The sequence below is a fragment of the Leguminivora glycinivorella genome, chromosome 16, assembly GCF_023078275.1.
Source record: "Leguminivora glycinivorella isolate SPB_JAAS2020 chromosome 16, LegGlyc_1.1, whole genome shotgun sequence".
Taxonomy (NCBI): Eukaryota; Metazoa; Arthropoda; class Insecta; order Lepidoptera; family Tortricidae; genus Leguminivora; species Leguminivora glycinivorella.
The window spans coordinates 21063550-21077024 of NC_062986.1; the positions used below are offsets into that span (position 1 = coordinate 21063550).

General features: G+C 39.8%; 1 protein-coding gene across 1 annotated transcript in view; it reads right to left on the bottom strand.

Annotated features, from left to right (window-relative positions):
* Positions 1–2951: 2951 nt before the first annotated feature.
* LOC125234834 (protein prickle-like) overlaps positions 2952–13475 on the bottom strand; it is a 264305-nt gene continuing 253781 nt past the window's right edge. The window contains exons 8-9 of the mRNA XM_048141248.1: positions 4112–4391; positions 2952–3942 (exon numbers count right to left, since the gene is read on the bottom strand). Of these exons, the coding sequence (XP_047997205.1) occupies positions 3197–3942; positions 4112–4391 (1026 nt within the window). The 3' untranslated portion in view covers positions 2952–3196. The remainder of the gene's footprint in view (positions 3943–4111; positions 4392–13475) is intronic.

Here is a 13475-nt window from a genome sequence, read left to right on the forward strand (position 1 = left end):
TCTTTCCACGGCTGAAGGAAGATCTTAGAGGCAACAAATTTTTGAATGATGGCGAGGTAATGGCCGCTGTGGAGGCATTTTTGGAGGGTCAAGAAAAAGATTTTTTTTTTTAAAGGAATTCGTAGTCTGGAGAAACGATGGTCCAAGTGTGTAGACTTGGAAGGAGATTACGTAGAAAAATAAATTATTTTATTAAACATTTTATGTGTCTTTCATACTGATTATCATTACTTTTGGATCACCCATCGTATTTCTCCAATCACTCCGGTCTTGGGCAGTTTGTGTGAGGCTAGTCATCCAGAGTGTGAACTGGGAACTCGGGAAAAATATAAACGGGAAAGGGCCTTGGAGTCCTTGGACAATGTGTGTTCGATGTACTATAGAGGTAATATTTAATTAATATTTATAGTTTGCCCAATGAAAGATAGAGACGAATGGAAGAGGAAGACAAGTTGTTCCGACTCCACAACGTGTGATACCTCAACGTGTGATTAGGGTAGGAGGAAGAATAAGAAGAAATATAGTGCGCCCAATGAAACATGATACTTTTATTTAAAAACGTTTTATTTTCTTCGAATTACAAATAACTTACAAACGTACAAGTTTAGATTATTCATTTGTACAAACACTTGTATAAAAGTTATAAAATTTGTATTGCTTTTTCCATGTATTTTCGTTTCAGAAGAGTATTAATAGGTGAAGTACATTTTACAAGAAAAAGAAACACTTTTTATTAAATTTAAGCATACAAAATCATGTCAAAATTAAGATAGTAAATTACCTCATTTCAAAAATTAAATAGTCATTGCCGTTCACTTATACATGTAAAAAAAAACATTTTTGATGGCAAGGACAACAATTGTTACAAAAATATTGAAATAGGTAGAGTTAAAAGTGGGATAAGTAGTTAAATGAATATGTAAATCATGTATTTAAGGTTGACAACAAAAATTAAATTAAACTTAAACTACTAAAATTACATTAATAATTCAAAAACCTACTTAACAGAGTTACAGGCGAATTACTTCAAGGCAACTTTAATATTAACGTTATATTACTCTAACATTATTTACATTTGAACACGCGTTATCAAAGTGTAATACAAAATAATACAATTATTTGTACTTATCTCTTTATCATACATTTTAAAATTAAGTTATCCTAAGTGGCAAAGTGGGATATGTCTTAACATATATAAGATATAATTAATTGAAATACGGTTGTACTCACGTTATTATATCGCTATTGCTGCGACATGTTTCGGGCCAATTCGGAGGCCCCTCTTCAGGCATATAGGAGTTCACGCGACGGCTAAACTCCGCAGAAACATGTCGCAGCAATAGCGATATAATAACGTGAGTACAACCGTATTTCAATTAATTATTTGAATATGTCTCACGAAAGTTTAACGTTATAAGATATGGTTACGTACAAAGCATTAGATATGTTATAATCGAAATAATAAAATTTAAAGCTGCCATTTTATTACTTACAAATCCATCTAGGAAAATAGACTATTCATTGTTACTTTTTCCGTCTATTTCAATAGATGAGAATATTAGGCCATAGATTTCGATAATGCTATAAGTATTTTTAAATCGAAGGACGTTTTATAGAGCCGCAAAGTTGACAAACCTATGACAGGAGCATTCCATTGCCTGTCACGTATAAACGCACTTCGCGTGTTGCGGTTTTTAGGCGTTTAAAGCAAACGATGATTTTTATGTTCATGAATACTTTTGTCTTAGAAAACAATTCTCTTACAACAGCCAATTTGCAGAATATTAGCGTTTGTATGGGGCAACAGACATTCATGAAAATGCTCTGACTTAAGCTTATTTTGTGTTATTTATGCAATTTTTTTACTAACTCCGCCGGTCAACTTAGTAACGACTCTAACGCCGTGGCTTGCGTGGGCGACGGTCGCGCGATGGTCGCGCGATGGCGATGCGACGCATACGAAATCAAACCTTATCGATATGGAAGTATGAGACGCGACGGCGACGGTCGCGCGACCATCGCCCACGCAAGACACGGCGTAAGGCTGGTTTAGTTTCACGCGGACCGAATGCGCAGAGCGATTCGCACTACTAATTTGTATGAAGTTGATGTTGTCCGCGCCTTGAGCTTAAATATCTATCGCGCGGTCGGTCCGCGTGACACTAAAACCAGCTAAAAATCCGATGCAATATCTATTATTCGCCGTGTATATTGTGCTCCTTGCACACGCGCGAACAAGCGGCCGTTCTAAACACTTTTTGCGAGACGAACACACCCCTTTAATCCATCACTCGTAAAGGTGCTGCCAGACAATTTAGAAGCAATTACGTCCAAATTACACGTCGCCTATAAATTTGTCAAAATTGTCCATAGCCCTTTTAAATAGATACGCATAAACATACTGACAGCGGTATTTTTCCACAAACTGATACATACTTTATTCTCAATGAAATAAGGATTATAATATATGAATATGCGTACGCGCACGAGTCACAACATGGTTAGTGCAACACCTGGTCTCCATTTGTGAGCAATTTTGCCAAAAGCAAAGCTGTTTCTATTACTAAGGAAGACAATGTCCTTGTTTGTCAGCTACGGAATCTAAAAGGCTTTTAAGAAGATTTATTACAATAAACCTATATTTAACCCTTTGAAATTATTGGCAAGAAAAAAAGTGGTTTTGATACTTTAGTTTTGAATCGGGATTTTTTTCGATTCGTAAATAATTTATTTTAACATTTTATCTGATCTATCTTTTTTTGGGCTACTCGGGAATTGAATATTATAATGATAAATATAAAATAATCAATAAATAAATATTGGGGACACCTTACACAGATCAACTTAGCACCAAACTAAGCAAAGCTTTTACTATGGGTGCTAAGCGATGATATACATACTTAAATAGTTTAATACATACTTATATACATAGAAAGCATCCATGACTCAGGAACAAATATCTATGCTCATCACACAAATAAATGCCCTTACCGGGATTCGAACCCAGGACCGCGGCTCAGCAGGCAGAGTCACTACCGACTGACCCAGACCGGTCGTGTGATGATGGCGTTAAAGTATTCCGTAGCTGATCGCTAGTGTCTATTACATTGACTTTAACAATTCCTTAACTATGGCGTAGGATATAACTATCAAAAAGTCAGTCTTTCGTCGGAGGATGCGTGAGGAAGGTCCAGGATCACGAGATGATGCAGTTCTTGTCGTTCTGCGCGTTCTTTCTCTGTCTCTCTCGCTTAGCGCACGCCACGGCGTCGTTGGGCACGTATGAAATTCTCACACCACCGTACGCTCGTCTCGTCGGTAGAGTATAAGACTCAGCTGATGAAGAAGACGAGGAGCACGTGCTACAGTAGCTGCTCGCGTCGTCGTCTCTCACTCTCTCTTTTCTTACAGGCTCGTCAGGCTCAAATGCTTGGTTATCGTCACCGCAAAACCTCACAGTCCTACCTCCTCTAGGTTTCCTTGGCGAGCTGCCGTCTACTAGAGTAAGTTCAGGCATAGACGAAGAATGCCCAGGGTTTACGACTTGCGCGTCGACAGGATGCGGCGGTCTCCAGTCTTCTGGGGATTCTTCTTTAGGGTCTTCGGAGGTCGGTGTGGGCTGGATTTGATGTTCGGTTATGGATTGTTCCAGACGGAGGTCAGCTAGGGCCCGGTCGAGGCTGAGGCAAGCGTGCGGCGGCGGGGGAGGGTGTGGCGGGGGAGTTTCTGGGGCTAGCGACCCACTAGGTTCAGAGTCCGCGTCGATGTGTGGAGAAGGCTCTCGTGCGGCGGGTGGGGACTTGGGGGAGGGCGGTCGGCGGGGGCGGGGCGCGCGCGGGGGGCGCGGGCCGGGGCCTGAGGAGTCGGATGGCGTCGGCGGCTCGCCTTTGGAACAGGCTATGGAGCAGAATATTGCTCCTTTCCGGGGCAGGAATGGACGACCTGGAGGACAAAATACCGATTTAGAACTTCGAAATTATCGATTTCATGAACTAGATTTTAAAATTGCGTTATAGAATCAATCGATAGGTCAATTTTGAATATATTAGATGTATTAAGGACATCTAAAATATATCGGACATAATCTTCTAAAGAACTAGATGATACTAACCTAGCAAGCTGGCTCTGCAAGTGTGACACGCGAAGCACCTCTCAGTGGCATGCCAGTGCTGTCCTTCATGTGACATCTGTCCTTGATCAACCCCAACAGGCTCCCCACAAGCGTCGCAGTATTCAGCAAAACATCCGTCGAAGCAAGGCAGGCAGTACGGGCGAGCTTCTCGCATGATGTAGCGTTGGCCGCCGAGCTGGCGCGAGCATTCGGCACAGGCGAAGTGTTTCATGTGCCACGCTCTGCCTTCGGCTTCCGTGCATTCGTCCGCGAGGATGATCTGTGGAAAGAGATACGGGTTAGTCTGATGTTTGGTGAAGACTATTTCTAAAAGGCTTACAGACACTATGAAGTTGGCCAATTAATTGGTGTCTAAAAATTTAAGTAACTTAAAGGTCAAATGGAAACTCATATTCCTGTAAGAAATCAGTGTTTTAAGCGCTGGTGGCCTCACAGTAAGAGCATACGAATTTCAGTCCGGAGTTCACGGGTTCAAATCCCGGCTCCTAATAATGAGATTTTCGAAACTTATGTCATACAGTGAAAAACGAGGTTCCAAGAAGGTCTTTGTTAAAAGTTACCCTTTGGTTTAAAAGGCCAGTTGGCAGCCGCTTTCCTAAAAATCTTGGCTTCAATCAGTTGCCAAAACAGACCTCAGGCTTCCACGGGATATTCCAAATACCGGGATAACGCAAGGAGGATGATGAGTGCCGTGTTTTAATAATAACATTCGCATCCTTTCATCTCCACCACTTAAAAATATAATTAATTTAGCAATAAAGCTTGAAACTGCCATACTCTTAACGTAACTTGCTCGTAAAGAACCGTAACCAGATTATCGTCATCAGACATCGTTAACTTTTCCAGCAATTTCGGTGCAGCAGGTAGAAATAAAGGAATTCATACATGTGCTTTCTAGGTACTATCAGCTGCAAAAATTCATGGCGAATTTATCAATGAATTCATTCATAATTTGTCCATGCAACTTTGCAGCTCACTGTACATGATCAATAATTAAGGCTCATTTTACTATTATTATTATTAATCCTAATTAATTATTACGGCTGGCTTCCTGGCTATATACTTAACGCAGCAAAAGGGAGTGTACAAAGTTTCTAATGGGTTGGCAACGCGCATGTGACACTCCTTGAGTTGCAGGCGTCCATAGGTTACGGTGACCGCTTTCCATCAGGCGGACCGTATGCTTGTTTGCCACCGACGTAGTATAAAAAAACATATTCCTTTAACGCGACAATGCTGCACCAAAATTGCTGGAAAAGTTACGATGTCTGATTATTTATGCCGTAACAGGTATTCAATCATCTAAAAACTTACGATAAATCCAACCAAATCCGAACTTTCCCCACGCCCCAAACCAGTTCCTTCTAATTAAGAATCTGGAGACTAATTGGGCATTCAACGTGCGCCTGGGCAGATGCTGTCGACCCCACACTTTATTCTATCAAAAAGCACTAAGTCTTCTTTAGCGAATTTATTTATAACGCTATCAATATGCAGCTGGCCAGAAACCAGTGTAACAATGCTACTGACAAAGGTAGAACAGTTATAGATCTTGAAGATACTTTTATACTGGTTGGGGAAGATGAAGATGGGAATATCGGTGAAGATCCATTGGCGCTTACGTCGTTCTGAGCCGGCGCTTGCGCACAATACCACTGGGAGTCTCCCACGGGCCTCAAACTTATGTTTGTTCGCGTTCATTAGTGAGGTTTCCTCATATTAATATTTAGAACGGTACATTTGTTGCAAGTGTTACTGTTGTGATTTCGATGCAATTTGTTTAAATTGATTAACGGTATTACGTAATTTTTTGGTATTGGTACGAATGTTATAAGTTTGTGAAATGTTATATGATGAATGTGAATTGTGGTTGAAAGAAGACACGCTTTTTGTAGCATTTTCAAGAAAATTTAGGTTAGGTTAAAAAAAATCTTTTTTAACTGTCTTTGCTAATATTTGACTAACTAACGATACTTTAACTAAGCGAATACAATACTATAAGTATAGTTTATTTTCCTTATGATACAATTACCTAATAAAGTAACTTATTTGATGAAAAGACACTTCAGTCTGCTTATTTATTATGCTGTGTATTTCACATTTTATCGCTTTGGCGTTAATTAGTCATTATTTATTATAATGCAAAAGGTAGCAAAATAATATAACATTTAATTATATAAAATGCCATAAATCTGCAATAACATTGAAATGAAAATCCGCACCTGTCCTTAAGAATTGAATTGATATGGCGTAGGACATTGGACGAGTAGCCGGCCTCGTCGAAGTTACACTCGATGACGCTATTTACGTGCCTACGGCCATCACAACGCAGTCTGGCTCTGTCGCACCACCACAGCCGGCCTATATGACAATCATTGACGCTAGACGCCAACACGATTACGATATTATCGTAGGTAAGCGTTTGTGCATTTGGCTACGTACCCTTCGGCGTATTAATGCTTTCAATTTTAACACTTATCCACGAGGATAAGACATCTGTCACTCTGACACTGACATACTTGCCAAAGCGTGATAGATACTAAAGTATATATATGTATAGATAAGTGATAAAATTGGAAGCATAATACGCCAGCTGGTGAGTCAACAGATAAGTGCGTGTTGTGTTGTGCTGCTAATGTATCAATCACTTTACCGCATAACTGCTGTTTTATAGGTACAATAATGTTTTATAGTCTATTAAATTCCTTAAAAGATTTTATCATGTCTCAAAAAATCTGAGTAATTGAGTATGTCCGACTCCGAATTGAGTTCATTTGTTTTTTTTTTGTACAACATTGTCAATTCAATATTTGTACCAAGGACCATTTAATACTAGACTGATATAGCCCATACAAAAAAGCGTACCCCTGAAAAAAGCTTAGTTTTTGCTGTAAAACTAGATGGCGTTGTTTCGTAACCCGGGAGTGGAAAAAAACATATTTTCACACATATTTTTACTTGTTTTTATATTATACTATGAATAACTATCAAAAAGCTTTATTTTAAATCAAAATATTGGCTCAAAACACAATTTTTACAAATTATATTTTTTGGTCGGCCTCGACGTAGTTGTGATCGCTTCGCTGGCTAAGTTTGTTCGCATGTTGTCTAATTATTGCCAAATAAAATGACTAGATGACGTTGGTGGACTAGGAAAATGTCACATCCGTTTCGTTGTTCATTAATATAATATACTTAGTGATAATAAACCTATATGTTGAGCTCAAATAAGTTCAACAAAACGCAATCATTGTGCCAACAGATGTGACATCTGACATCCATGTCACATCACAAATGTCATTGTATGATTTATTGAATATTCATAATATATGGATATTAAATATTTTAGAATCGCAGCAGCAATGCGAGTAGAGATACAGAATTAATAACTGTATAAATTAATAATTGTATGACCAATGACCTCATACATAAAATTACCAGTTTAGGTGACAGAAGGCGAATCCAATTTGTAAATATTAAATGTGCTAAGGAAAAGAATCTTTCCGATTTTCAACGGGACACGGCTGAAGGGGCGAGCTGGTTTCGACTGCGCCCATGCATCTCAATTGTCCAGAAAGTTCATTCGAAGATCATTTTGCTTATAATAATCTGAGTAATTACAGTGAATGGTTTGACAGTATTTCAGCTAACATGTAGAGAGACTTGCTAGCTTCGTCGGTCAGGCTTCGTCTTGGACACAACGCGGATAGTTAGGCCGCCAGGTGTGGCACTTTGGATTACGTTTTTATAATAAATTAATGATAGTTTGTATTGTTTTGGTAATATATTTTCTACTCGTATACTACTCGTTTGGTACTCGTATAAACCTAAACTGAGATAATAAATGAATAAAAGGAAATAATTAGTGAAACTCTGACATAAGTAATAATTAATGAGACTAAATGCGTTTTCACATTATCCGATCCGATATCGGATGTAGGACTGATACCCCATACATTACAGGCGCTATCTTAGATTTTTTCCATTTAAATCCTTCCGACATCCGATATCGGATCGGATAATGTGAAAACGGACTAAGACAATAGATACCTTGTTAGTGTTATATATCTATGCCTATGTATATCCCACCAAAAACATTCTGTAAAAAATAGCCGTCTCGATGGAGCTGCTTTTTTATCTCTAAAAAGTAATGAAATCTACATAAAGTTCCTTACTGCGATTTCTTTATTATTATAGTTAACTAGCCTTTGCCCGCGGCTTCGCTCGCGTTAAATTCGAAAATCTCTCCACAAACTTCCATCCTCCATTCTAAGGAAGTGGGGGATATAAAAAGAGACAAAAAGTAGCCTATGTCACTTTCCATCCCTTCAACTATCTCCACTTAAAAAATCACGTCAATACGTCGCTCCGTTTTGCCGTGAAAGATGGACAAACAAACAGACACACACACTTTCCCATTTATAATATTAGTATGGATAGATGTTGTGTGACTTGGCCGTTGAAGTGTAGCGGTGCTGGCGACAGATTGGTGCAATGGTGTCATGGAGCACCTGGTTATAAACTTCTTTATACCCTTGTGTATAAGTTTCATATTCGATGGTCCGAGCTAAGGTTCGTAAAGCCATGAAGCCGAGCTGATAATCATTGTCGCTAAACGCCGATCGAAACGCAGTAGCGCATAGTAGTCGACCATCCAACGCGTACTTGCTCGTACGCCTATCACCCACTTGACGTCGCGCCAACACTTTATGGAAAAAGCGGGTTTTCGACAACTACCAATAAGATTTTAGACATTCAAAAATCTCCAATAATACTCAACTGTTTCGGTCGCACTCGTTCACATATAGGATAGGATTGGTGTGAGCGAGACGGCCAGGAGATTGATTGTCAACATGATATCTATCATAAACACCGTTCGAAATGGCCTCATTAAAATCTAAATTTTAAATATATTGAAAGTAATATTACTAATCATTGACGTCACGCTCAAAATGAAAGAGATAGAAAATTTGACAGTATGGTACTCTTTTGCATGATTGTCATAATTCAAAATAAGAACGATGGCTTGCGTTGTAAACAGGGGCTGAAACATGACACGGGCCCCTAGCGTCATCTATATACTTTTCACTGTATCACTTGTAATGCCGTTGAACTACCGCGTGCGTATTTAAAAAAAAAACGACATTTTTATTTAAATGACACTCTTAGTGACATCTAGTGACATAGATTTACGGCTGCCAACGGGGTACGGTATTTAGTATGGACTCTGCTGGTCCTTTATAATCGTCCTTGATTTGTACCGTTTGACGTTGAAACAATGCGTCTATTATGGAGTCCGGTCCAGTCTTTGCAGAAATCGCGAAGCGTCTGGTTGACGTAATGTGACGACCGAAGTGCTGGCCACTTCCTCACAAAACCGGCCAAGAGCGTGTCGGGCCACGCTCAGTGTAGGGTTCCGTAGTTTTCCGTATTTTTCTCAAAAACTACTAAACCTATCAAGTTCAAAACAATTTTCCTAGAAAGTCTTTATAAAAGTTCTACTTTTGTGATTTTTTTCATATTTTTTAAACATATGGTTCAAAAGTTAGGGGGGGGGGACGCACTTTTTTTCCTTTAGGAGCGATTATTTCCGAAAATATTAATATTATCAAAAAACGATCTTAGTAAACCCTTATTCATTTTTAAATACCTATCCAACAATATATCACATGTTGGGGTTGGAATGAAAAAAAAATATCAGCCCCCACTTTACATGTAGGGGGGGGGGGGGTACCCTAATAAAACATTTTTTATATTTGCACTTTGTTGGCGTGATTGATATACATATTGGTACCAAATTTCAGCTTTCTAGTGCTCACGGTTACTGAGATTATCCGCGGACGGACGGACGGACGGACGGACAGACAGACAGACATGGCGAAACTATAAGGGTTCCTAGTTGACTACGGAACCCTAAAAAGGAAATGTCGACAGTGTTCTTGGGTATACTGTCTTGTCTATCTTAGATTGGAGAATTACGTAAGTCCATTTTTAAACACATGATTTTCTGAGGTGTCAGATCGGCATGGACAATTTGACACCGAACACTACTTGGAGTACTTGGGTTATAATATACCTGTGGGCTATTTTACGACAGTGACACTGACAATTCTTTGCTTATTTCTGGGTTGGTAAGTAACATTGTTACTCAGCGTCAATATTTCCTCGTTGAGCAGGCAATGAACGGTGAAGTGTCACTGTCGGGCGACATATGTCACTATTGTGGAATAGGCTACTGGAGCACTACTGGGTTTGTCATCATCATCATCCTGTCCCGGCCGGTTTCGGCCTCAGCGACGGGGTTTTGTCTGATTATTGAGAGCGACGGTCGTGAGCTCTCAGGTGGCTGACGTAGCCTACTTTTGCAGTGAATGTTGTACGACCACACTCACTGCATGTCAGCACCCCTCCGATGAAATTATAGTTGATGGCCGCTGGTGGTCGGGCATTTATCTCGTACCTAACATTATGGGTTTGTACTCGTACCTACTTACTTACGTGTGTTATTGGACCATGAAGATTGTAGTTGCGTTACGCTCTTTTCTTTGAGGTATTGTCTAGAAGTTTTTTTTTTCACCTTTAAGAAGGAAACTCCAATCTATGAAGCTCTTTTTCCAAGTTGATGAAAAAGGCAATTCATCCCACGTAACATTATGTATGACCTCTGATTCAAGTGTTCTAATCCCCGATTTCAATTGTGGCCTGGGAGCCGACGAGATGCCACATTGTCTGCCGTGCACTGTCTAACATTACCGTATAATGCTACACGGCCTGTATGCAAAAGGTAAAACGAGATGGAGGTTTTTGTGACTACCTATTGAATGTGTGTGGGGCTTATGGTTTGTCCATGGGCGGCAGTGATCGTTTACCATCAGGCGAGCTGTCGGCTCGTTTGCCCCCTAAATAGGTACGGAACCCTAAAAATTGATCTGACTATGGGAATCTGGAAAGTTTTTTATACCGAGCAAAAGCACACTGTCGAATACGTTCCTACGAGCTTTTGAAACCTCTGACCAAATGAGCGTACTACTCGTAAATAGGTAACGTACTGCACAGGTAAGGTACAATACAATACAAATTCACTTTATTGCACAACCTCAGAAATGTACATAGGAACACACTACAATAAATTTTATTACAGAGGTAAACAGGCGGCTTTATCGCTAAAGAACGATCTCTTCCAGGCAACCTTTGGGTAGTGAAAAAATGATATTCATAACTATGAGTACCTAAGGCACATTGTTGGTTATCGATAAAGTTCGAAGTGATTTGAAACTAATGATGTGTCGTTCGCGATTGATTGCCAATTCGCTCATTTCGCTAAACACGATCAACTCTCAGAGTTACTTGCGCGCTCTTTCTCACTCATGATTCGAATGAGCGGGCCGAAGTGGCCCAACCAAAAAGACGTCGAGATGCCACATTTACACTGCACTACAAAACTGCACATTTTACATTGTTTACTCCCTTGTGCAACATTTTGCATTTGCCATGAACCTATCTAACTTTACCTTGATTACATCACATTAATTATACAAGTACCTAAGTCGTTTACATAACTCGCCACGCAGGACCGCAGGAATCTCTGATTCATTGCACTTGTTGAAATAACGGAAAAGTTCATTTTTATACCGCTTAGATAATAATTATAAACGGCCATTGTTGAGGAAAAATGTTATGAGATGAGGAATGTGGAGAATGGTGTTAGGAAGTCAAAGATAACATCCATACTTACTAATATTATAAATGGGAAAGTGTGTGTGTCTGTTTGTTTGTCCGTCTTTCACGGCAAAAAGGAGCGACGAATTGACGCGATTTTTTAGGTGGAGATACTTAGTTGAAGGGATGGAGAGTGACATAGGCTACGTTTTGTCTCTTTCTCTCTCTTTTCAAAGGCTAGTAGGTTGTACAATTAAATTCCTTTAAGTAAACAGGTTCTTGATTAAACATTTTTGTGAGTTTTATTTGATATACGTGAAACTGGCTTTTCATAGAAAACGTAGTCGTCAATTTCTTATATGTGCATCTTCATTTGTAATTTATTTTAGTTTCTCATTTTTTTGTAAATCAAATATCAAGCTGGAGTGCATGTCTAAATACTTATACTATCAAAGAGTATTATAGAGAGTTAATGTCAAAGTAAAATGTGTAGTCACAGTCACAGTGCATAGACTGCCATCTCTCGACACATGCTTAAAACTTTTGAACCTCAGTTTTGACAATTTGGCCCATATTGTTAGCTTGGTCTGTGTTAAAATGTCAAATATTAATATTAGCGCCATCTAGCCGAGCGTTCCCCAAAGGTGTAACGCCATTTAGGCCACCGTACCGTTTTTTTCTTAGACTTTATCCGTCTATACGGAGTTACATATGTCTTTGGTAGTATGTATACTACGTATACTACATAATCTAATAGACTATATACCTATAGTATATGTAGTATGTACGATCAACCAGTGTGACTCCTAGGCCACTCTAGAGCCGTCTTATTGACATCGTGCTTCATTTGCCATTGGTTGACTGTACCTACATTATCCACAATAAAAATCAATGACCATATTTTCATTTAACTTAAGTACTAAAATTTCGAACAAGATTTACTAGCAAAACAACTAAGTTGCATTAAAATCGTATTGCCGTAATGCAGTAAAACAGGAAAAATACCACAAACGAATAAAGACATCCTTTCCATCCTTTTTGAAAGATTGGCCAGATGTTGCTCCAAACAGGGATGAGTGGAAAAAGAGGGGGGAGGCCTTTGCCCAGCAGTGGGACACATTAGGCTCTAAATAATAATAATAATAATAAAAATTAAAAAAAAAAAAAAAAAAAAAAAAAAAAACCGCTGACACTGACGGACGTGTCTTTGGATAAATTTTCACAATTTTATTTTATTTTTATAGTATTTTTATCGCCGTTTTGGTTTTTCTGGTTCAGTTTTTGTGTATTTCTTACGCTACATTAAATCATGTATAATAACGAACATGCAACGAACTATCTACAATCTAAATACACGGTTATCAACATGAACTGTCAAACGGCGATAAGTGCATTGTGAAAATGTTAACAAGGTCACGCACCAGAGCGGCACAAAGAAACGCACGCCCACCATCCCCGCCCGCCTCGTCCAGCTCCCCGTCCGCATCCTCGTCGGGCGACGAGTTCGCCACGGCGCCCGACACCGACGGGTCCAGCGACGAGAGCGGGCCGCCGCCGCCGCCGCCGCCACCACCTGCGCGACGAGGGCGGCCACCGCTGCCGGCACGCTTGGGGCCTGCGGGACATCCTGCCCCGCCCACGGCTCCCGCTGCCGGTGGTGTAGTGCGTCGCATGACATGGACTC